At 46.1% G+C, this 21,519-nt stretch overlaps 2 protein-coding genes across 5 annotated transcripts in view; one reads left to right on the top strand and one right to left on the bottom strand.

Moving 5' to 3' along the window:
• Positions 1-4,116: 4,116 nt before the first annotated feature.
• Positions 4,117-21,519, bottom strand: part of LOC309336306 (uncharacterized protein) — a 37,047-nt gene continuing 19,644 nt past the window's right edge. The window contains exons 9-14 of the mRNA XM_081851928.1: positions 14,975-16,059; positions 13,488-13,583; positions 12,698-12,928; positions 11,793-11,815; positions 8,668-8,795; positions 4,117-6,007 (exon numbers count right to left, since the gene is read on the bottom strand). Coding sequence (XP_081708054.1) covers positions 5,484-6,007; positions 8,668-8,795; positions 11,793-11,815; positions 12,698-12,928; positions 13,488-13,583; positions 14,975-16,059 — 2,087 coding nt within the window. The 3' untranslated portion in view covers positions 4,117-5,483. The remainder of the gene's footprint in view (positions 6,008-8,667; positions 8,796-11,792; positions 11,816-12,697; positions 12,929-13,487; positions 13,584-14,974; positions 16,060-21,519) is intronic.
• The window catches only part of LOC309337058 (uncharacterized protein), a 64,649-nt gene continuing 62,654 nt past the window's right edge, over positions 19,525-21,519 (top strand). For 3 of the 4 annotated variants that reach the window (XR_014154096.1, XR_014154097.1, XM_081853720.1), the window contains exon 1: positions 19,525-19,655. Coding sequence is in view for 1 of the 4 variants with exons in the window: in XM_081853720.1 (XP_081709846.1) it covers positions 19,646-19,655 (10 nt within the window). In the remaining 3 variants the exon portion in view is untranslated. Of the gene's footprint in view, positions 19,656-19,683; positions 20,396-21,519 lie in introns of those variants that run through there. The other variant, XM_081853721.1, reaches the window with a different exon arrangement.

Raw genomic sequence — 21,519 nt, 5'->3', positions numbered from 1 at the left:
ATTGGAAGTCGAAAAATAATCATTTCCTTAACAATTTAAACAATTTATTTAACTAAAGCAATAACATTATATGTGTCCATGTTTGTTAACTGATGAGGTTAAAGTTTTTTTAAAAAAAAACCAAACCCAGACTGAGTTTTAGCACATATGAAAAACTAAAACAAATCCGATGGCCTTCGGACTACAATGTAACTTGAATAGAAAACTATCTTTAGAAAGATTTTTCCTCCAAAAGCATTTTATTTTAAAAATCCGATTTAAAAAATACATAAATCATTGATTTTTATCCACCCTGTTCCCCACCCCACAGCCCAACCACTGGGGAGGACTTGGTAAGCCCTGTCTTCCAGCCTGAGTGTGTTATGCCTGCAAGTGCAGGTCTGCTTGGTGTGTATGTATAGGGAGGCTGCATGTGTTTTTGTGCATGTATACATACATCAGCCACATGTTCATTTGGCCCTTGGACTGAAAAAGGTTACCTACCTTTGCCTTGAGGGTAACAGCTGTCTCGGATGTCAACATGCCTGTCTCGGACAAGAGATTCCAAGCTTATTCCTTGAAAGCCCGTGCAACTCAAGACAACTTGCATGGTTTGTTTTGTTTGTTTTAAAATACCTTGTTACAAAAGCCCTGTTCAAACCCAGCTGCTTCTGTACTGCATTAAACATTTTGCAGCCAATCACAGAAGCATCAGCACTAGAACAGGGAAGCTGGATTGTATGGGTCTTAAAGAACATGAATACGGTTTTCCTTGGATATAAAAATCTTAAAAGGAAGGGTATGATGCTCATACTGGGTCCAGTATTCAAAAACCAGTGACAAATGCATCATAAGATCACCGGATGCAAATACCACGACAGAAGCAATTTAGTGAAAGGTGCATAATAGCTAACCCCCAACCCACCCTGGCGCCTATGATTTAAAGTACCAGTGGTGGTTTTGAGACTTAAGAAAAAGGTCACAGGCAAGTGAAAGAGAAAATGATGGATGATTTCAATTACCTTCGCAGAGACTGCATATAGACATTGTGAAATTAGTGTTGCTTAGAAAAAGTTGGTTTCCAAGGGAGACTCCATTGAGTCAAATATAACGTTATTTTGAAACAAAGAGCTCAGGTTTCTGCAATGGATTGGGAAACTGGAACCCCAAGAGGATGCTGGTATGTGCAGCTTATGCAGGATAAGAGAGCTTCCTTTGCAAAAAGGAAGTGTATTATTGCCCAGTATGTTTAAAAACAAAAAAACCCAAAGCAACCTCCTTTAAATATATCAGAAGCAAGAAATCAGAATAAAGGAAAACTGTTAAAGGAGGTTGGGAAGACTGCAGGAAGCTCAGTGATTTATTTCCCCTGCTGCTACCCCCCCCCAGTGTGTTTCCAAAGAGCATGGGTAGGCAAACTAAGGCCTGGGGGCTGGATCCGGCCCAATAGCCTTCTAAATCTGGCCCACAGATGGTCTGGGAATCAGAGTGTTTTTACATGAGTAGAATGTGTCCTTTGATTTAAAATACATCTTTGGTTTATTTGTGGGGCATAGGAATTCATTTTCCCCCTCCCCCCCAAAAATATAGTCTGGCCCCCCACAAGGTCTGAGGGACAGTGGACCAGCCCCCTGCTGAATAAGTTTGCTGACCCCTGCCAAAGAGGGTCAACAACATAACAGCAAATGAGATTTAGTGTTAAGTTAGGACACACACAGGTGGAACATGCCAAATTGCCACTGATAGTAACTGCTGGTGGAGACTCTAACTAGCCAAGAGATCTTCAGAGTTGTGGCAGAAAACTCAATGCAACCATTAATTCAATGCAGAGCTGTAGTGAAACAAAGTCCATGCTTTGGGATTATGACAGACTGATAAAATGGTCAGTATCACGTTGCCTTATGTAAATCAATCATCCTGTCATGGTTCTGAACACTGCAGAGACCGACCACAAACTAAGAAAGGATAGGATGAAGTTGCTCCATTTGCACAATGGAACTTCTCTTCTCTTCCCTGCCCTGCACACCCTCCCCAAATCTGGTTTGGGGGTTGGGGAAAACCCAGAACAGTTTTGTTGGAGGTGGTGCAGGGGGACTTGCAGAAGTGGCCTCCTGTGTTGTTTTTGGCAGCAATGAGACCTCCCCGGGGTGCAAGCCTGGGCAGTGTGTATGGAAGTCCTGGGCTGCCTAGATAAGACCAGACCCTTCCCTCAGCCTTGCTGCTGTGCTCCAAAGCACAGCAAGATGTTTAGCACCAGCTTGGCTGCAGCAGTTGCCAAAAGGAAGTGTACAAGACACCAGCCTTAGGGGCTTCACTCCAGATTTGTGTGTCTCCCGAAGATATCCCGCAAGGCAGAAGAGTTTTGGGCTCAGCTTCTGTGGTCATTTACTGGGCCTTAAAAAAAAAAGAACCAGGTCTCTCTTATATATTAATTTCTGCAGTGTCAGCTGTCTTTGAGGGTTATTGTCAGGCAGAATGTAAACGCTTTAATACGGCAATTGTAGATATAATACAGTGGTACCTCAGGTTAAGTACTTAATTCGTTCCGGAGGTCCGTTCTTAACCTGAAACTGTTCTTAACCTGAAGCACCACTTTAGCTAATGGGGCCTCCCGCTGCCGCCGGAGCACGATTTCTGTTCGCATCCTGAAGAAAAGTTCTTAACCCGAGGTACTATTTCTGGGTTAGCAGAGTCTGTAACCTGAAGCGTATGTAACCTGAGGTACCACTGTAATAATAATAAAAATATTTGTACCCCGCCAATCTCGCAGGGTTCCCCCAGCCACTCTGGGCGGCTTCCAACAAAGATTAAAAATACATTAAAAAGTCACACATTAAAAGCTTCCCTAAACAGGGCTGCCTTCAGATGTCTTCCAAATGTCAGGTAGTTGTTTATCTCTTTGACATCTGATGGGAGGGCGTTCCACAGGGCGGGCGCCACTACCGAGAAGGCCCTCTGCCTGGTTCCCTGTAACTTGGCTTCTCGCAGTGAGGGAACCGCCAGAAGGCCCTCAGTGCTGGACCTCAGATATTTTCTGAAATCTCCCTCACTAACATGAGAGTTCTGTAGTCACTGTGGCATCAGAGTGATTTAAAACTTTAGAAAGGTTTTGTTGTTGTTGTTGTTGTTTGAGAGGGGGACAAGTAAAAATGCACTCCAGCTATTGGCATACATTTGGGGATTTCCTAGCCCAATCTAGCAGCCATATCTACACACACAGTACCTGTCAGATCACTAGCTTGGAAGAAGGAAACAGAAGGACCTCTTCCCCAGATCCTTCCTGCATCCATGGCGACAATGCCAATGATGTGGCTAGGGCTAAAAGCACTCGGCCCTGGTATCTACTGACAGCTAGAAAGGAATGCATGTTTTCCATACAAGCAGGTCCCAGTTCCAGATAAGGCTGGGAGACCCTGGGAGACAATATAGTGCAGCAGCCTGACTTACCATAAGACAGTTACAGATAGGTAGCCGTGTTGGTCTGCCATGGTCAAAACAAAATAAAAAAATTCCTTCCAGTAGCACCTTAAAGACCAACTGAGTTAGTTCTAGGTATGAGCTTTCGTGTGCATCTGAAGAAGTGTGCATGCACACGAAAGCTCATACCTAGAACTAACTCAGTTGGTCTTTAAGGTGCTACTGGAAGGAATTTTTTTATTTTGTTTTTACCATAAGACAGTTTCCCATCTTCCCTATACAGGGGTACCTCAGGTTACATACGCTTCAGGTTACAGACTCGGCTAACCCAGAAATAGTAACTCGGGTTAAGAAGTTTGCTTCAGGATGAAAACAGAAATCGTGCTCCGGCGGTGCAGCGGCAACAGGAGGCCCCATTAGCTAAAGTGGTGCTTCAGGTTATGAACAGTTTCAGGATAAGAATGGACCTCCGGAATGAATTAAGTACTTAACCTGAGGTACCACAGTATAGACACTTCCTCCCTCCCTCTCTCTCTGTGTGTATGGGGAGAGAGAGAGAGAAGTATTGCCATATTTGAAAAAGTAAAAACCAGAATACCCCGCGCTTTTCTTAGGAAGACCCAGAGGTTGTATGGCAGCCCTAAGAGAAAAAGAACACACTACACCATGCCATTTCCCCCCATCCATTTTCAACATTTGAACAGACCATAAACACAAGAGTTCACTTGTAGAATTGTATTTATTTACTCAACTTTTCCCAAAAAACTAGATCTCCATTGTAAGTCTTTTTTACATATATAGCGAAAAATAGTTCAAAAGGAGCTCTGTAATGCCAAAAAGAATTGAGGGGGCGGGGGAACCAACACATAACAGCTGGCACAGCTAAGGCCTCCAGTGTCTTGCAGTCAGGAGAGAAGAGACTCCACACTGCAGATCCTGGGGCATGACAGGAAAAAGCAATTAAAAATAAGTTAATTAAGTCCTACAAAGGTGAGGGGTGTGTGAGGCAGCAGTGATGAAGTTTGATCACCAAAGCTCCTAGTGGGATTACATTCATCCCAAGAGCCACAGCACTCCAATGGTGCCCCAGAAAATAACAACAACCCTTGGACCTGTCATTTCTCCACCCCCACCTCCAAAATGGCAGTTATATCTATCTTTCTATCTCACTAGTAGTAGTGATGAATACCTCCCTCCAGGTAAAAGAGATGGGGATAACATAAAGGAAAGAGGGACAGACAGGGGCATCCAAACCACACCTGGAACAGAGGGGCAAAACTGGCTCCTATGCGTTCCTTAAAAATAAAATGAAATCTGATGTGTGTGTAAACACTGGAAGATGCAAAACAGGAGATCATCAGGAGACAAGACAGTGAGGAAGTTGAAGAAGGAACCATACCCAAACAGGAAACCAGGCGGGACAATTCTGTGTAGAGTTGGATTTAGATGTACTCACCACTATTAAGTGGTTTCAGGTGACTGGTGCCTTGGGACAGCAAGGCGAGGGGGCGAGGGGGGGGGGGGAGAGAGAACGAACTGATTCACAGCATGGACTGGATACAGCTCCAAGAACATGTTGGGACTAGCTATCTTGTCTGGGCACCAAAAGTTAACACAATCCACAAGACCTGAGTGCCTGGCATAAGACAGTTCAAGTGTCTTTGGAATGTCAAAGATGAACCTCCGACTACTCAGCCACCATGAGAACCGCATGCCAAATGAGCCTCAATTTGCCAGAGATATCCAGGTCCCATAGATCCTGGAGGACAGGAGGGAAGAGAATCCCACGGGGGAAGAGAAAGAGATTCTTGCTAGGATGGAAGTGAGCCAAAGGAAAGAATTAAAAATTTATCTGGCCGAGCACCAAAAAAAGGTTATCTGTGCAATAATAGATATATGGAAGTGGGGGTGGGAATCCCTGCTCAGAGCGAACCCACAAGAAGACAGCAAGGTAAGGAATCCTCCAAGGTCCAACACTGAAACAGACCAGGGATCTTGTCAGGGTCAATCGGCTGTGACAGGAGGATTTATCGCTAGGGAGGGGGGGTTGCATTTAGCTACGTGCAAGAGAAACAGCAGCGACCGTATCAATTGCAGATTTTGATGCGGGTCCCCTTAGAAAGAATGCGGAAGAAGGGGAAGATGCGCTCGCGGAACGAGGCGTTGAAGGTATGGATATGGCCCATGCTCTCGGCATTGTAGAAGCTCAGCTGGCCCCGTTCATAGTCCAGGAAGACGCAGAAGCGGCGGAGCTTCTCAGATGGGGAAAGGGAGGTCTGCTCAGTGGTCGTCAGAGCCTGGTACTTCTTGCCATTGGTCCCCACGCACCAGATCTCGCGTTTCTGGTGGGAGCCGCTGCCGGCGGACTTCTCTTTGCGCCGGGCCGATTCGCGGGCCACCCCCACAGCCCACCCCCGCCGGCCCCCCACCTCCACTTCCCAGTAGTGGCGGCCGTAGGTGAAACCCTGCAAGGCCAGAACGCAGTAGTCGGAGTCAAAGCGCTTGGGGCTGTCGGGCAGGTCCCGCCAGCGCTCTCCGAGCCGGACGCCGAGGCAGTCCGAGGAAACGGTCAGGCGTGGGTGGGCCGTCTCAGGGTCCAGAATCAATTCAGCTGCAGGAAAGAGAGAGATAGAGAGAGAGATCAAGAAAACAAAACACTAAAAAAAGGAGGTTGCGCATTTGGTTCCTTATACATTTAGTAGGTTCCAAGCATGGAATTCCTCCGATTCACAGCCTGCCTTATTCAAATGGCTCAGGGCAGGTTAATAGCAGAAGTTACTCTCAAGAGTTGAATGGAACCATGTCCTTAAGAAGGGCTCTGGCATGGCAGTGACCACCTCTCACAGAACAGGACAACTCCCACAGTTGGTTTTAATTCAGCAGTTTCTAGCTCACGGGGATGGTAATAACCGTTTTAATTTATTATGCAAATACACAGGAAGTCTTTAATACAGGAGTGGTCAAGTGGCAGCTCAAGATTTACACCCTATACAAAATTAAAATCTTTCATTTGCTCAATTACACACATGCAACATGCCCGTGAAGACAGCTACTTCGGCCTTGGCATATTTTACACAACAGATTGGCCTCTGCTCATTCCCATACAACATAATGGATGTTTTAGGGACGCGGGTGGCGCTGTGGTCTAAATCACTGAGCCTCTTGGGCTTGCTGATCAGAAGGTCAGCAGTTTGATTCCCTGCGATGGGGTGAGCTTTCATTGCTCTGTCCCAGCTCCTGTCAACCTAGCAGTTCGAAAGTACACCAGTGCAAGTAGTTAAATAGGCCAGTGTTTTTCAACCTTTTTTGGGCAAAGGCACACTTGGTTCATGAAAAAAATCACGAGGCACACCACCATTAGAAAATGTTAAAAAATTTAACTCTGTGCCTATATTGACTATATATAAAGTAATTCTCTTGAATAGGAATCAAATAAACACAAAGAAAGTATTTTATAATTACTTTATTATGAAATAGTAAGTAAACAGAAATATGAAAAATTATAAAATACTTTATTTTTAAATCTTTCAAATTTTTAAATTTTTCCCACGGCACACCAGGCAACATCTCACGGCACACTAGTGTGCCGCGGAACAGTGGTTGAAAAACACTGAAATAGGCACTGCTGCAGCGGGAAGGTAAACAGCGTTTCGTGCGCTCTGGTTTCCGTCACAGTGTCGCACTGTGCCAGAAGCGGTTTAGTCATGCTGGCCACATGACCCGGAAAGCTGTCAGTGGACCTTGGCCTGAAAGCGAGATGAGCACCGCAACCCCATAGTCGCCTTTGACTCGACTTAACTGTCCAGGGGTCCTTTACCTTTTTACTTTAAGGGATGTCTTATGAGAGCAGAAGCACAGCATAAAAAGTGGTTTTCCAAGCTCTAGAATTTCACCAGTTCATACAGAATGAGAAGGAGGGGAAATCAATAAAGACATAGCCCTAGCACACCAGCCTAGTGGTCAGCTTCCCACTCAGGGCAACTCTGATATGAAATTCTGATGATGAGTGGAAAGAAGCTCCTATCTATATTGGTGTTCCCAAAGCTTTAACCATAAAGATGGTGAATCAGCACCGATATGATAGCAGATACAGGACAGAAGCTTATGGAATAGTCATATGTCTCAGACTACCCAGTGAGCTAATTAATGGTCATGGCGAAACTTCCTGGTTTTCAGTTCAGTCTCTTTACCACTGTGATGCACTAGCTCCAAAAGACAATCTCAATGCTTTTGTCTTTTCATAGAAGTGCAGAGTTGGAGGGGATGGGGGGGGGGGTGTCATCTAGTCCAATGAAGGAATATTTTGCCGAACGTGGGGCTCAAACTCACAACCCTGAGGGTAAGAGTCTCCTGCTCTGCCAACTGAGCTATACTGCAAAAGCCTTTTCTTTTGAAGCTTGCCACTGCTCTACCTCTCTCCCACACTATTATCCCGCCCCCCTCTTCCATTCCCACCTCCAAACTCCCATTACAAAGCTTTATGCCTTGCAACAGCCACCTTCACCCCTTTTCACCAGAACTTTCCCCTCTCTTCAGTGCATCTGAATACAATACGATATGATATGATATTTTTTATTGTCATTGTCCCATACAGAACGAAATTGAAAAATCTCAAGAAGACATTCAAAACCCAACAAGCCTGCTATCCCAGCTATCCCAACCAGAATGAATGAATGTTTATCACTACGGCCAAACAGCACAGCAGAACCAGAATTTCAGCGCAAACACCAAAACGGTCAAAGTGGAATTCACCAGACAACATGCCAATTAAAAAGATCTAAAGTATGTACTTCAGTACATCTTTCCCAGAACCTCCTTGTTCTGAGCCTCCCACTTACACCACAAAAAGTTATTCCCCTACTCACACAGGCCGCTGATCATTCCCAGCCTCCCTCTTTTCTCCCCGCTCAACAATCTATAAGCCCCTCTAGGCAAGGGTATCTCTCCAGAATGAGATGCTTCCTGCAATTTGTTAAGGCAACTGCACAAAAGCCAATTCCTAACCTCCATATAGCGTGGGATAGACAGCAGCCCTACATGAGGCAAAGGAAAATCCCTCCACATCCCTTAAGCCAGTGTTTCCCAACCTTGTGCCTCCAGCTGTTTTTGAACTACAACTCCCATCATCCCTGACTAGCAAGACCAGGGGCAAGGGATGATGGGAACTGTAGTCCAAAAACAGCTGGAGGCACAAGGCTGCCTTAAGCAGCTGCTTCAATTGACTACAGGAGCAGGAGACACAGCAGCACGGAGGAGCCAGGAGCCTTTTACCTTGAGGGACTTGGCAGAAGATCTTCCCCATCTTCTTCATTAAGACGTCTATAAGGAAGTAGTTTCGAAATTTCTTTCCTGCATCCACTGGCACCATCTCTGGATCCTGGAACGTAATGTTCTCACACCTGGCAAGTTGATAATTTAGAGCACAACTACGTTAAGGGTGGGCTTGGCAACCAGGGGAGAAAGCACTGGGTCAGGAGAAAGGAACACGACCGCCCACACCACAATGGGACACGGGGCTATTCCTAGCTCAGCTCGTCCAGCCTCCTCCATATTGCTGCAGTAGCACCTAACAGTCCACTTCAATCCTTTGCTTTTAACACAAGAACACTGCACACTGAGAGGGAACAGAAGCAAGGAGATTAAGCTAACAAAGAGGTGAGACGACAAGGTGGCTTTTCACACTTTTTGGTCCTCACCTTCAAGAACAAGGTTCAATGAATTCTGCCAAGATTCCAAGCTTACTTCTCGTACGCTGTGCTCTCCGTAACGAGCTCAAATATTGATCCATAGATTTGTGAACTTGTTAACAGTTTTGCAGTAAAAAAAAGGGAACATAAGAAGAGCCCTTCTGGATCAGACCAAAGGCCCATCTAGTCCAGCATCTGGATGTCAGGACTGGTCGTTGTCTTCTTCAGATCCCCACACAAACGCTTCTTGTTCTTTTATAACTTTTATTGCGTATTGACAAAACAATCTTATTAATGGTTCTTAAATATTATTCCTCAAGTCACTTATTTCAGATACCTTCTCCATGACCAGCCACTCTCAAAATGTCGAACGCGCCCTTCCTTTTGCTTTCCCGCTCTTTTTTCTAACCTCCTGGCTAGAGCTGGCTTGTATCTCCCCTCCTCCGTATCTGAGCTAGAACTGAACCCTTCCCTTTCCTGTGAACAGCCAGTCCCTCCCTGTTGTTGTCTTCTATTAGATTTACTGCTCTCTTTCCCCCCTTGGGGAATGCTTTCTCCCTCTGAGAAACTGGAAACTTCTAACTCTTCCCTGACACTGGACATCACAGTGGACCATCAGATGTCCCGGGAAGGTCCACAAGCAGAACCTGAATGAAGCTCCTTGGAGGTCAGGGGAGGGGAACCTCAGGTCTAGGGGAGCCAGACTGTTAGGCAAAGTACCAGGGTGGATTTGATTTAAATCACTAGTCAGTAAGACTTGATCTAAATCCTTTTTTTAAAAAAGAAAGGTATTCCTGCTGGTATAATCTTAATATTTACAATGAGATGAAGGTTTCATTTTTGGAATAATATTTTCAGAGTAGTTTTTACAGTTATATCAAAAATTACTGATTCGGTTATACCATTAGAAATACATAGATAATTATGAAAGTATTATGAGGTTTAATAAGTTAACTGTTTATATTCAGACTTTTCTGCTGTACTTTATTGGAAGGAGAAAAATAATCATTTATTTAACTAAATTTATTTAACTAATTTAACCCAGCCAGATGGGCGGGGTATAAACAATAAATTGTTGTTGTTGTTTAACTAAAGCAATAACATCATAGCATATGTATCCATGTTTGTTGACTAATGTGGTTAAACATTTTTATTTTATTTGTCGAAAAAACTTAGACTGAGTTTCAGCACACATGAAAAATTTAAAACAAATCCTTATTTCCTGATGGCCTTTGGACTATAATGTAACTTAAATAGAAAACTATCTTTAGAAAGATTTTTTCCTCCAAAAGCAGTTTATTTTAAAAATCCAATTTAAATAAAAAACTGATTAAAAAAAAAACCTGTTGTTTTTTTTAATAAATGCAATGATTTTTTTTCACCCACCTGTAAAGTACTGAGTGACTTTGAAAACATACACCAGTTCATAGGGCCATATTTCCAGCAGTTTGATAGCAGGCAGGTGGCCTCCCCTGTGTATTCTTTTCAGCTGCTTCTAGAAACATTTTTATTCAGACAAGCCTACCACAGATGGATTTTTCTCATGTTTTTAGTTTAGCACATATTTTAAATAGCTGTGTAAACAATTTTTTTAATGATAATCTTACTGTTTCATTCTTTTTGTAAACTCCTTTGAGGGTTTTTTAAAAATAAAAAACACAAGCAGTAAAGAAATTTTACGAAACGAATAAATAAAACAAATTTTTAGTGGTGCCGGGAAATGTCATTTTTGATAGCTTACACAAACACCTGTCTGTTGACTCAAAGGAGAAATTGCTGGTTAAGACGTTACTATGTGTTTTAACAAAGCTTCTGAATACCCACTCTGTAAACATTTAGACTTTCAAGTTACTCTGCCTTCCCTTGATTTGGGAGAGTCAAACACAATTATAGACTTCAGTTCAGTGTTAGAAACTGAGATATGAAAGCTAGGAGCTAAATGGTACATTAAACCTCAGTTATGGATGCAACAACGGAATGTCTAGGCGCGCTTTTTTATAACAATACAAAGCTGAAAATGCAGCTAAAATATGATGTTCATTTTTCACATGATCTAGTCCTTCCCCTGCCCCCACCCCCATATTCTTAAGAGGGTCTCTTCTGCAGTCTTCAGAGAGTACCTGGAAGTGGGGAGGCAGAATAAGGTCCTCCTTTCCTTCCACTCTGCAGTTTTAATCTGGAATCTTAGGTGCAGTACTGCACCCGCAGCTCAGAAACTGCTCAAACTAATGAAATTCCCCATCGCAAAATGAGATTAGAACAATGGGAGTTTCGAACACTGCTTCAATTAGACTCTGTGAAAAACGTTTTATGCGGATCTAGATTTTATGAAGCAGCAGCAACTATGCCACCATGCACCGAAATACTGCAGCAATTCCAAAGGCTAACCAGCCCCAAGCCTGCTTTGCTTCAGCAAAGTTGATGCATGACGTGCCTTTAGATTATTCCCTCAAATGTATTTTTCCCTGGGGGTGGGCAGTTCATGGCAAAAATTGGAGAGCCTCGGCTCAGAAAGCAGAGGCTACCTTAAGATGGCCTTGAGACACCAGTGCCAGAGATTTATGGACTGTGGAAGCAGCAGATCTCTTATCGTTCATGGAATTTGATCAAATGAGCATATGTAAAACAACCTAGTATCTCAAGGCCTTTCAGATACACACAGGGTAACCGTCAAGGAGAAATTGAAAGCAAAAACCAAGATCAACCAACCTGACTAAAGTGCCTTTGAAATCCTAGAAAAAAAGAAGAGAAAAAAAAAGTCAAGACGACAGGCAAATGTGGGGGAAACAAAATTTAAGAGTCTGTAGCCACTTAAGATGAAGATTTGATCTCTTCCAGTCCTACTGAGCATGCAGCAGTGACTTCTTAGTACAAGGAAGGGCTGAATGTTCAGACGTAACCCCTAGGAGGACTGAATATAATGATTATTTGCTCAGGGAATTTATGAAGTCAACACCCTTAGAATCTTCAACATTATTGTTCCCTGCACAGGGTGGTCTTATTGGTGGTGGTTGTCTTACATTCTAGACTTTAGTGTTATCTTCCAGACATCACTGGACTCCATCAGTCTACCAGCATGGCCAATAGTTCAGAAATGATGGGAGTTGTACTCAAGCAACATATAAAAGGCCACAGATTCCCCACCCCTGCATTGGAATCGTCAAAGACAAGTCTGTCTCATGGAATTAGAGCATGGGTAGGCAAACAAAGTCCCGGATCCGGCCCAATCGCCTTCTAAAGCCGGCCCGTGGATGGTCCGGGAATCAGCGTGTTTTTACATGAGTAGAATGTGTCCTTTGATTTAAAATGCATCTCTGGGTTATTTGCGGGGCATAGGAATTTGTTCATTCCCCCCTCCCCCCAAGATATAGTCCGGCCCCTGACAAGGTCTGAGGGACAGTGGACTGGCCCCCTGCTGAAAAAGTTTGTTGACCCCTGAATTAGAGCTACTCGGATTCCATATAGCAAACTCACACTTAAAAAACACACACAATCCTACACTAAACTCTTTGTGTCCAGGATTTCTACTACTGTACCACTATCACTGTGGCACCACAGCCGGGCAGATTCTTGGCCACTGGTCACCCTGAAGCCAGGCTAGTAGATTCATTCACCTTGATCATCTGCAAGCCATCCTGCTTGCTCTTGTCCTCTGCTTCTGCAATGAGGCGGCTGAGGGCAGCAGCTTGCTCCTCGAGGTGGGAGACGTTGTTACTCTGGCTGGCAAGAAGCACTTCGTAGCGGTCCTCCAGTTGGTGCAGCATCAGCGCCTGCTCCCCAATGAGGAACTGGTGCAGCCGCTCAAAGTCCGCCTCAAAGTCTTTCATATCGAGCTTCATCTTGTTCTGCGGGAGGATAGGTAAGGGTGAGGAAAGCCAGCATGAAGGTGGCTGGAGCAAAGGTTTCATGGTGAAGCACAGTGGAATTATGCACCTCTTTTCTTAGCAGGTAAGCCCCTTTATGAGGAACGCGGGTGGAGCTGTGGGTTAAACCACAGAGCCTAGGACTTCCGATCAGAAGGTCGGCGGTTTGAATCCCCATGACGGGATGAGCTCCCGTTGTTCGGTCCCTGCTCCTGCCAGCCTTTACCCTTTACTTAAGCCCCTTTATAAGCTACAGAATTCACATTATAGGCACGGAGTCTCAGTACTATCCATAGAAACAATGAAACCAATCCACAAACATTGATCAATGGGAAACATTTTTTAAAAAATACGAAATGTAACTTAGAAAAAATAGGGATGGGAGGTACCATATTAAGACATTCCCCCTTTCTCTCATGTAAGAAAATGCCTCTTCCAAGATTCCACCTGCTGCAACATGTGCATCCATTATCTGAAAAAAACCAAGCTCTCTCTTCTTTTCAGGTGGTTTGCAGGAGAATAAAATAAGCTTGTCACTTACCCTGAGGTCTGCTATTTTCTCCTGTTCGACCGACTTCTGCTTCATAACAGTCTCCAGTTTCTTCTTTAGTGGATCCAAGTGACCTTGAAGTTTGGCCTGAAAAATAAAATACTAGAACCTTGGAGAAACAGCCATTCAAGTTGCTTCAGTGTCTGAATTCTAAAGACACTGCAAATAGAATAAATGGTGCAATTACATTTTACAGAGCTTCCTGTTCATACATAAGGAGGAGGACAGGCATAGGCAAACTACAGCCTTCCAGATGTTTGGGACTACAATTCCCATAATCCTTGACCACTGGTCCTGTTAGCTGGGAATGATGGGGATTGTAGTCCCAAACATCTGGAGTTTGCCTATCCCTGGAGTAAGAGCTTGAGAATAAACTTCTTGTTACTCAAACACATTTTCCCTTTTTTTAAAAAAAGTGTATATCATGCCTCCACTTTTCAAATCATTGCTTTCTGGCCACCTACTTGTCACACTTGGATGCAACTGGTATAAACAGTTGTAGCCTCCACACAACCGCTTCCACAAATCCTGAAAATCTCAGCTATTGCTTAGAAAAGGGAGCACAAGTTTCTAGCCCTATAGGTTAAGGATTCGGGGGGGGGGGGGGTTAAACTAGAAAAGTTTATTGCCTTTTTAAAAATAAAGGATTTGAAATCAGATAGTGTCCAATAGAAAATATTTGCTTAATGTATCTCTCATTCCTCTGTTCTGCCCCTCAGGGTCTGCATGAAGAAATGCATACAAATACATCATCTTGAAGGAGACTGAGCTTTCTGTACTCCACATCAGTGTTCACAGAGGGAAATCAAAGTGCAAAATTTAGATTCCAGTAGTAGTAATAAAACTAAAAAGAAGCATTAAAAAAAAAGTTCAACACACATCTGCATGCCACTCACAAGTGGCATACCAAAGTTTGTGCCACTGGTGTGCATAAAGTGAAACATAAAATTCATGCATTCTTCATACAGGTTTTCTAGTTATATAACTGGATGTTAGGCACAAAATACAAATGAAATGGTTTGAAGAGTAATAGAAGTTAAACAATAGAGCTTTTATCCCTTGCTATTGTTTCTTACTGCATATCAGCAATTATCATACAGATCAACTGACTGCAATTGTTACAGAAGAAAACTCCTAAAGTCCTAATCCAAAAATAAAAGATTTTATGAATAGAAGGCTGCTTTAAAAAGACACACCCTAAGTCCATCTAGTCCAATATTGTCAACTCTGACAAGAAGCAACTCAGTCAGTGGACTATCCTAGCTTTGCTACATAAAAGGCTTTCACTAGAAATGTTAGGATTTGAACCTGGGATGTTTTGCATAAGTTCTAGCACAGGGCTATGCCCCTTGCCTCTTTGCTAGTAGCAAGATACACACAACAGATGTTCCCCTAAGCAAGAGGGCACATACTAGAGGTTCAAACTGTAATCTTTTGTTCAGTCCTAACATTCACATTGACCCCAGCCTCCTGCATACCTTGTATTCTTGCACAACCTCTTCCAGCGGCATGACGCTGTGGTGCTTATGGGCCCGCGATTCTCTGCACACCACACAGATGGGCTCTTCATCTGCCTCACAGAAAAGCTTGAGGGGCTCCTGGTGCTTCTCGCACAGGGTTCGCTCAGCACTCGGAGCTCGTCCCGCCGCTAACACAGACGGCGATCCGGATGAATCCCCTGCCGCCGCCAGTTCCACGGCCTCCGTGGACACCGCCACGGAGTTGAAGGGCTGCGGGTGCATCTGGCGGATGATCTGCACCATATTGGCCAGCTGGAGGTTGGGGCGGAAGCTGCGGCGAGGGAAAACCTTGCGGCACTGGGGGCAGCTGAAAGCCGGGCGCATCTGGGGGGTCGGCGGAGTGGGGGGCACAGTATACTCATCCTCCGGCTCCTCTTCCTCGTCCATAACCTCGTCGTCGTCGTAGCTGTCAAACAGCAAGTCGTTCCCCATGTCATCGTCCCACATGTCGTCGGAGCCGGGGCCCTGGGCCCAGTACGCTCTCTCCTCTTCATCATCCCACACGTCGTCCTCTTCGTCGTCGAACTCCTCCTCCCGAGACACGGCCTCCTCCTCCTCCTCTTCCATGTCCCCGCCATCATCCAGGTACTCGTTGTCCTCCAGGTCGTCTTCGTCGGGGTCGGCGTCCTCCTCCGGCCCCAGGTCGTCGACCCCTCCGTCATCCCCGCCGGCGTCGGAGCCGGGCCCGTACCCTCCGTCCGAGCCGGAGGCGCCCGCGTCGTCCCCTTCCTCCGAGCCCGAGCCCCACAGCTGAGTGATGCACACGCGGCAGAAGTTGTGGCCGCAGCCGATGGACACCGGGTCGATGAAGTAGTCCAGGCAGATGGCGCACACCGCCTCCTCGTGGAGGGTCGCCACCGGGTTGGGGGCGGCCCGGGAGCCGCTACTTGCGGGCCCCGCCGCCGCCGCCGCCGCCATGGGGACCCCGAGCTCTTCCCAGTCGCCCCACACCCTTCCCTCGCCGCCCCCTTGAAGGGAGGCGCCTTCCTCCCGCTCACAAGGCCGCTCCCCTCGGCACTGCGGAGCCCTTCTCCTCACGGCGCCTCAGTTATGGGGGCGCCGCCCGAGGGGAACCCCCCTCCCCCCCCCCGCGGCTCACCTGGTCGCAGGTACAACCGCCCGAGGCCCTTCCGGGCTCCCCCCGCCCCGCCCTGAAACAAGAAGCCGCCTCGGCACGCGCTCCACTCCCGCCGCCCAACTGGCCACGCCGAGGCTCCGCCGCTGCTGCCGCCGCCGCCGCCCGCGTCTCTATGGCGGTTAAGTGCGCCTCGGCGCCGGAAGAGAAGGGCGGGGGCTACGGCGCCGCTCTAGCAACCCACAGGGGGTTTCTATGATGCGGCGGGGGAGGGGCGGCTGGCGGAGGCGGGGGAGGGAGTGGGGCCTTTCTACCCTCAGCCGAATCCTCTGGGCTCAAGCGGGGGCCCGGCTGGCTCGCAGCACTTGTTTTACTTAAGGAGCTCCAGGGTCAGAGAGCCGCGAAGCCCCCGCGGCCGCTAAACAGGAAGGCCCTATTCCTACGAGGAAAAGCGCCGGAAACCGGGGGCCGCTCTACGTTGTGTGCGCCTCTATGGTCGCCGAGGGTGCCGCCTCTGTGAGATGGGCGGGGCTGCAGCCGGCCTTGGAGGGGAAGTGGGTGAAAGAGCCGCCGGGCGGGTTTCTGGTCCCAGGAAAGGCTTGGGCTGCTTGGGCCCAGAAGGACCCGTACATTGGGGCTGGGCACCAGCTGGGCTCCTGGGATGGACTTGAATACATATTTCCAGAAGGAATTTCCTGAGTAGGGATGAAAAGTGCACCAGGCTTGCGATTATGGCAGCAACAGTTGCAAGGAAGGAAGGAAAGAAAATCGAGTATTTCAGGGTAGCTGAGCGGTAATCACGCGGCAGCAGAGGCAAAATGCCAAAGATTTTACCAGCAAGGAAAGGAGTCGCATGCCAGAAAGAGCAGGCTCTTGTTTCATGGGAAATAGTTAATTTTTGCTGAGTTTTCAAATTTACAAAAACAAGGCTGTCAGAATGCAGGATGCAGCATGGGAGAGGCTTTTTAAGTGGACAGCTTGAGTAGAGTAGGCCTTTGTTGCATGCAACCAGATGAGTGCTTTGTGTTGGGGGAGTTGTGGCTGCAGATTTAAGCCAACCCCTGACTTGTAATGTTTAAGCTGCTCTGCATCAGTCCAGCCTGCAATAGGGACAGAATGTGACAGAACTACACTGCACTATAAACTATACTGTTATCGACTAAGACTCCACCAGAAAAATAGTATCACTTCCAGCATCAGCTTTCTCCTTCCTTCCTCTACCTGCCCACCCCATTAAACCCTGCCACCAATGGATATAATTCACCATGCAACCCCACTATGGCTTTTTCAAACCAGTGATGTCCAGTGAATTCAGGCAATTGATTCTCTTCGACGGCTTCTGATTTTGTGCTGAGCTTTCCATTCTCCATCCCTAAAATAACACTGTTCTTAGGGACATAATAACAAAGAGTCTTCTGTAACCTTAAACATGGGCTACAGACCATTTCATCTTATTAAATATTATCCCAGTATGCAAATTCACAATGTGTTTTTATTTTGCTACATGTGTTAATTGACTTACAAATGCCTGGATGTCTGTGTTATCAACACTTTTTCTGTGTGTGAATTACCACTGGTAATGACAAAATGACCTCCCCATGTGTAAAATTGCAAGGCAACATAAGATCTCAGGCACTGATGCTTTAACTTATGTTTTTGTTCAGAACATTATGAAGCCCTTCTACTGATCAGCTTTGTTCCCATGGAAAGATATGCAGCAGCAAAAATTTCAAAACCGTTTTTGTGCAGCCTTTCTTTCTATTTTCAGAGTATTGTACTGTATATGAAAAGTTGGTAGCCAGCTGGTTTCTGTAGTGTAGTGGTTATCACGTTCGCCTCACACGCGAAAGGTCCCCGGTTCGAAACCGGGCAGAAACAGCAATTGGTTTTTTTCCCAAAAGATCTCTTCTTTGTCTTTTTTTTTTTTTTGCAGTTGTTAACACTGCCCACTTTATAAATAGCTTTTTCCGCAAAAATATTCATCTGGATACACCAACGGGAATATGCGTACGTCACATCCTTAAAGGTGCAAATCTTCAGAATAAGGGACGTTTGTAGCGGCAGTGAGAAATCTAATAGTGCTTTTTCTGGGGGGACGCATACCCCTTTAACATTTTGTGAATGTACTTTTGAACATTTACTGTATTTATTTTTCCCGATTTGACTGTAAAATGATGGTTTTCTTGAGTCAAAATGAGAGTACCCCTAAAGATTTTTTAAAGAAAAAAAGCACTGCTAATAGTTAATAAATTGTGAGTACATGATAAAAACAACGGAAAAGAATTTGGGATGATTTGAGAAAAGGGGCTTTACTGTTTTCTATGAGAGGCTATTCGTTTAATTTTTATTTTTAAACCACCAAACAACACGTTGGCACTGTGTCATGTGCATATTTGAGTCATGGCTCAATTCCTGCACACTAGAGTAATATGCTAAGCTAGTATTGACTATATGATTCGCAGTGAGCGACATATTTAATTCTATATTGGAAAAGTTCCGAGAGGGCAATAATTGCATATTAACTGGACTATTTGCAGACAAAAGCATCAGCCGCCCGGCTAGCTCAGTCGGTAGAGCATGAGACTCTTAATCTCAGGGTCGTGGGTTCGAGCCCCACGTTGGGCGCAGACTTTTGCTTTTTGAGTTCTTCCATTCTTGCTGTATTTCCTTAGGAACAAATCCCCCAAATGACCAGTGGCCTCGGCAGTTGTGGCAGCTGCGAAAACACCACTCCCCCGAAAACGCGTTTCTTAAATCTATACATGCAAGGGGAGTTTACAATTGGAAGGAAACGCAAAACACCCAGCTTTCCGCTCCTAAATTGCTATTATTATTTTTCACTATGGAGCTCATAGAAGAACGTTCGCGTGCCTATGTTTTTCCATCTGCAAATCATATGCACGGGTTTGTGTGTGTGTGTGTCTTTTGCTAAGTGAAGAGGAGGTGATAAAGAGGGGCGCTCTCCCTGTCCCCCATTTTTGCATTTTTCTTTGGCATGCCATCTCAGTTTTTCCAGCTCTTGTTTCAGTCGGTTTCCACCAGGTTTTTGCATTATTTGCCCGATCCCAGGATCGGAGCATATGCGTAACCACGCAGGCTTGGAGCATGCGAACCCTAGAGAAGAGTGCCCTTTAAGCACGTGCAGAGTGCATCTCGAACACCCAGCAGCACTCGCACTCAGGGCCCACGGGAAGGTGAGTTCAGGTGCAGGTCTGCTCCCTACAAAAGTGTTGGATCTTCTTCCCACATTTCCCCCACCCGTTTCCATTAAGCACCACTTTCCAACGAGTCTGCAAAGCGACGAGCCGGGGGGGGGGGGAAGAGTCCAGTCCGAGCCGAACTTCAATTCCCAGAATGCCTCGAGAGCGATGCGTCCCCCTCTTTGCCCACCAGGACTACATATCCCATGGTGCTTAGCGGGGGCCGTACAAAAGGCCACAGGAATGCGGTCACAGTCTGGCTCCGGGTTGGGTGTTCGCTCCGCTGCGCTGCGCCCCTGCTTCTCCCCAGGATAAAACCCAGGCAGACGCATATATACATATATACATATAGGAATGGACCCCGGTAAGTGCCTGAGGCAAGTTTGTGGGTGCCCCCCCCCCGGCCAAAAAGAAAACTGATGGTAATCCGGTTATTGCTGGAGTATTTTTGCAGGCGACTCATGAGGCAGCAGGGCCGGCCAAGGGTTGCAGATTTCACATCAAGGGCAAACACAGAGCCCCGCATCTTAAAACCTCTACCGGGAGACTTAAAATGCACGTCATTTCCCTACCATTTGACAACTTTCCTTGCCCACCCTTTGCTGGTCTTTTGATGCCTCCTGTGACCACGCTGTTGAGATGTTTTTACTTTAATTTTGAGTTTATCTTTGCCTAATGTCAAGACCCATGCTTGCAATTAATTTGGACTAAGGATCCTTCCGTGGCTGTGCCATTGGTGATGTGTACCTGGGTTAGAATCCTTGCTTCACCTATAGATGTGTTAGGATAACAAATACCCAGCCTTATTATTTATCACATTAGAAGAAGTACGCTGATCCCAGTAGCGATTTTCAAGGGACAAGGCAGTTTGGAGCATGTGCCTCTGACAGCGCAGCCTTAGACGTGTCTGCTCAGAAGTAAGTCCAACTTAGTTCATTGGGGCTTGTTCCCAGGTGGGTAGAGGATTGTCACCTAAAATCAGAAAATAGGTAAGGTGGCTATTGGACTAATCAAAAGCGGGCAAGCTTTCTGAGTAACGCAAAGCTCCTCATCAGGCAGAACAAAAAGTGGCACAGTGAGCGTCTGAACTAAATGTGTCGGCAAGTAAGAAGTTTCCAAAATGGGGGTTGTAAGTAAACTGTTTAAGATTCCCTTTTTCATCCAAAAGGGCACACTGGGGAGAGTCTGTTTTGGGTCCTTAAGTGGCGAGATTTCACACACATTCAGTTGCACCAGCTTTTCATTTAAGGACTTAAGGGGACAGTCAGGAAAACAACCTTGTAGTCAAGAAGGGCTGCGTTTGCAGCTGGTTATCTGAGGATGCTTGCTGGAGACAGGCCTTTTGAGTTCCTCGAGAGCAGACGACACTTCATTGGGAATTCACACTAGAGCATCAGCACGGGGCACTTGTCAGGCTCCTCATTAGGAACTGGAGAGTCCACTTGAAAAAAATATTATCTGGGTCTCTTAAAAATGAAAAGCAAATCACAATATGCACCACACTAGTGATGCTGAGTGTACATCTGGAAAGTGTAGTTAGGTCAAAAGTATAATTAACCAAAGCAGAGCCCTCTGCTTCCGCCCAGTATTCTCCTGCCCCATCCCTTTCCCCTTTCCCCCCCTTTCTCAACTGGCCCTCTTGTTGTTTCCCTACCATTGACTCCCTTAACTCATTTCAGGGGATGCAGGAAGATACAGTGGTACCTTGGGTTACATACGCTTCAGGATACATACTCTTCAGGTTACAGGCTCTGCTAACCCAGAAATAGTACCTTGGGTTAAGAACTTTGCTTCAGGATGAGAACAGAAATCGTTCTCCGGTGGCGCGGCAGCAGCAGGAGGCCCCATTAGCTAAAGTGGTACTTCAGGTTAAGAACGGACCTCCAGAACGAATTAAGTACTTAACCCGAGGTACCACTGTAGTGACTTCAAAACACCACAAAAAGCTTGCAGAGAGCTCTGTGAGGTGCTTTGAAAGCTTGAACTCCCTGCCCATCAGCTGGTAGGTGGGAAGTTCATGTCCGGCTTCTGCAGGGATGGGATGTGTGCATGAGTTCCCTGCGAGGAGCTCATGCGCACAGCTGGATCGAGCAGGCTTGCACTGGCTGCCCATCAGCTAGTAGGCAGGCAGTTCAAGCCTGGGCTTTGCAGGGATTGGCAGACTTTTTTATGGGAAGGCCTGGCAGGCCAAATTTGGCCTGCAAACCGGAGGTTTCCCACCCCACTTG

The sequence above is a fragment of the Podarcis erhardii genome (genome assembly GCF_964252035.2).
Source record: "Podarcis erhardii genome assembly, chromosome: 2".
Lineage (NCBI taxonomy): Eukaryota > Metazoa > Chordata > Lepidosauria > Squamata > Lacertidae > Podarcis > Podarcis erhardii.
The sequence above is the reverse complement of the archived record's forward strand: the minus strand, read 5'-3'. Positions and strand labels throughout refer to the sequence as shown.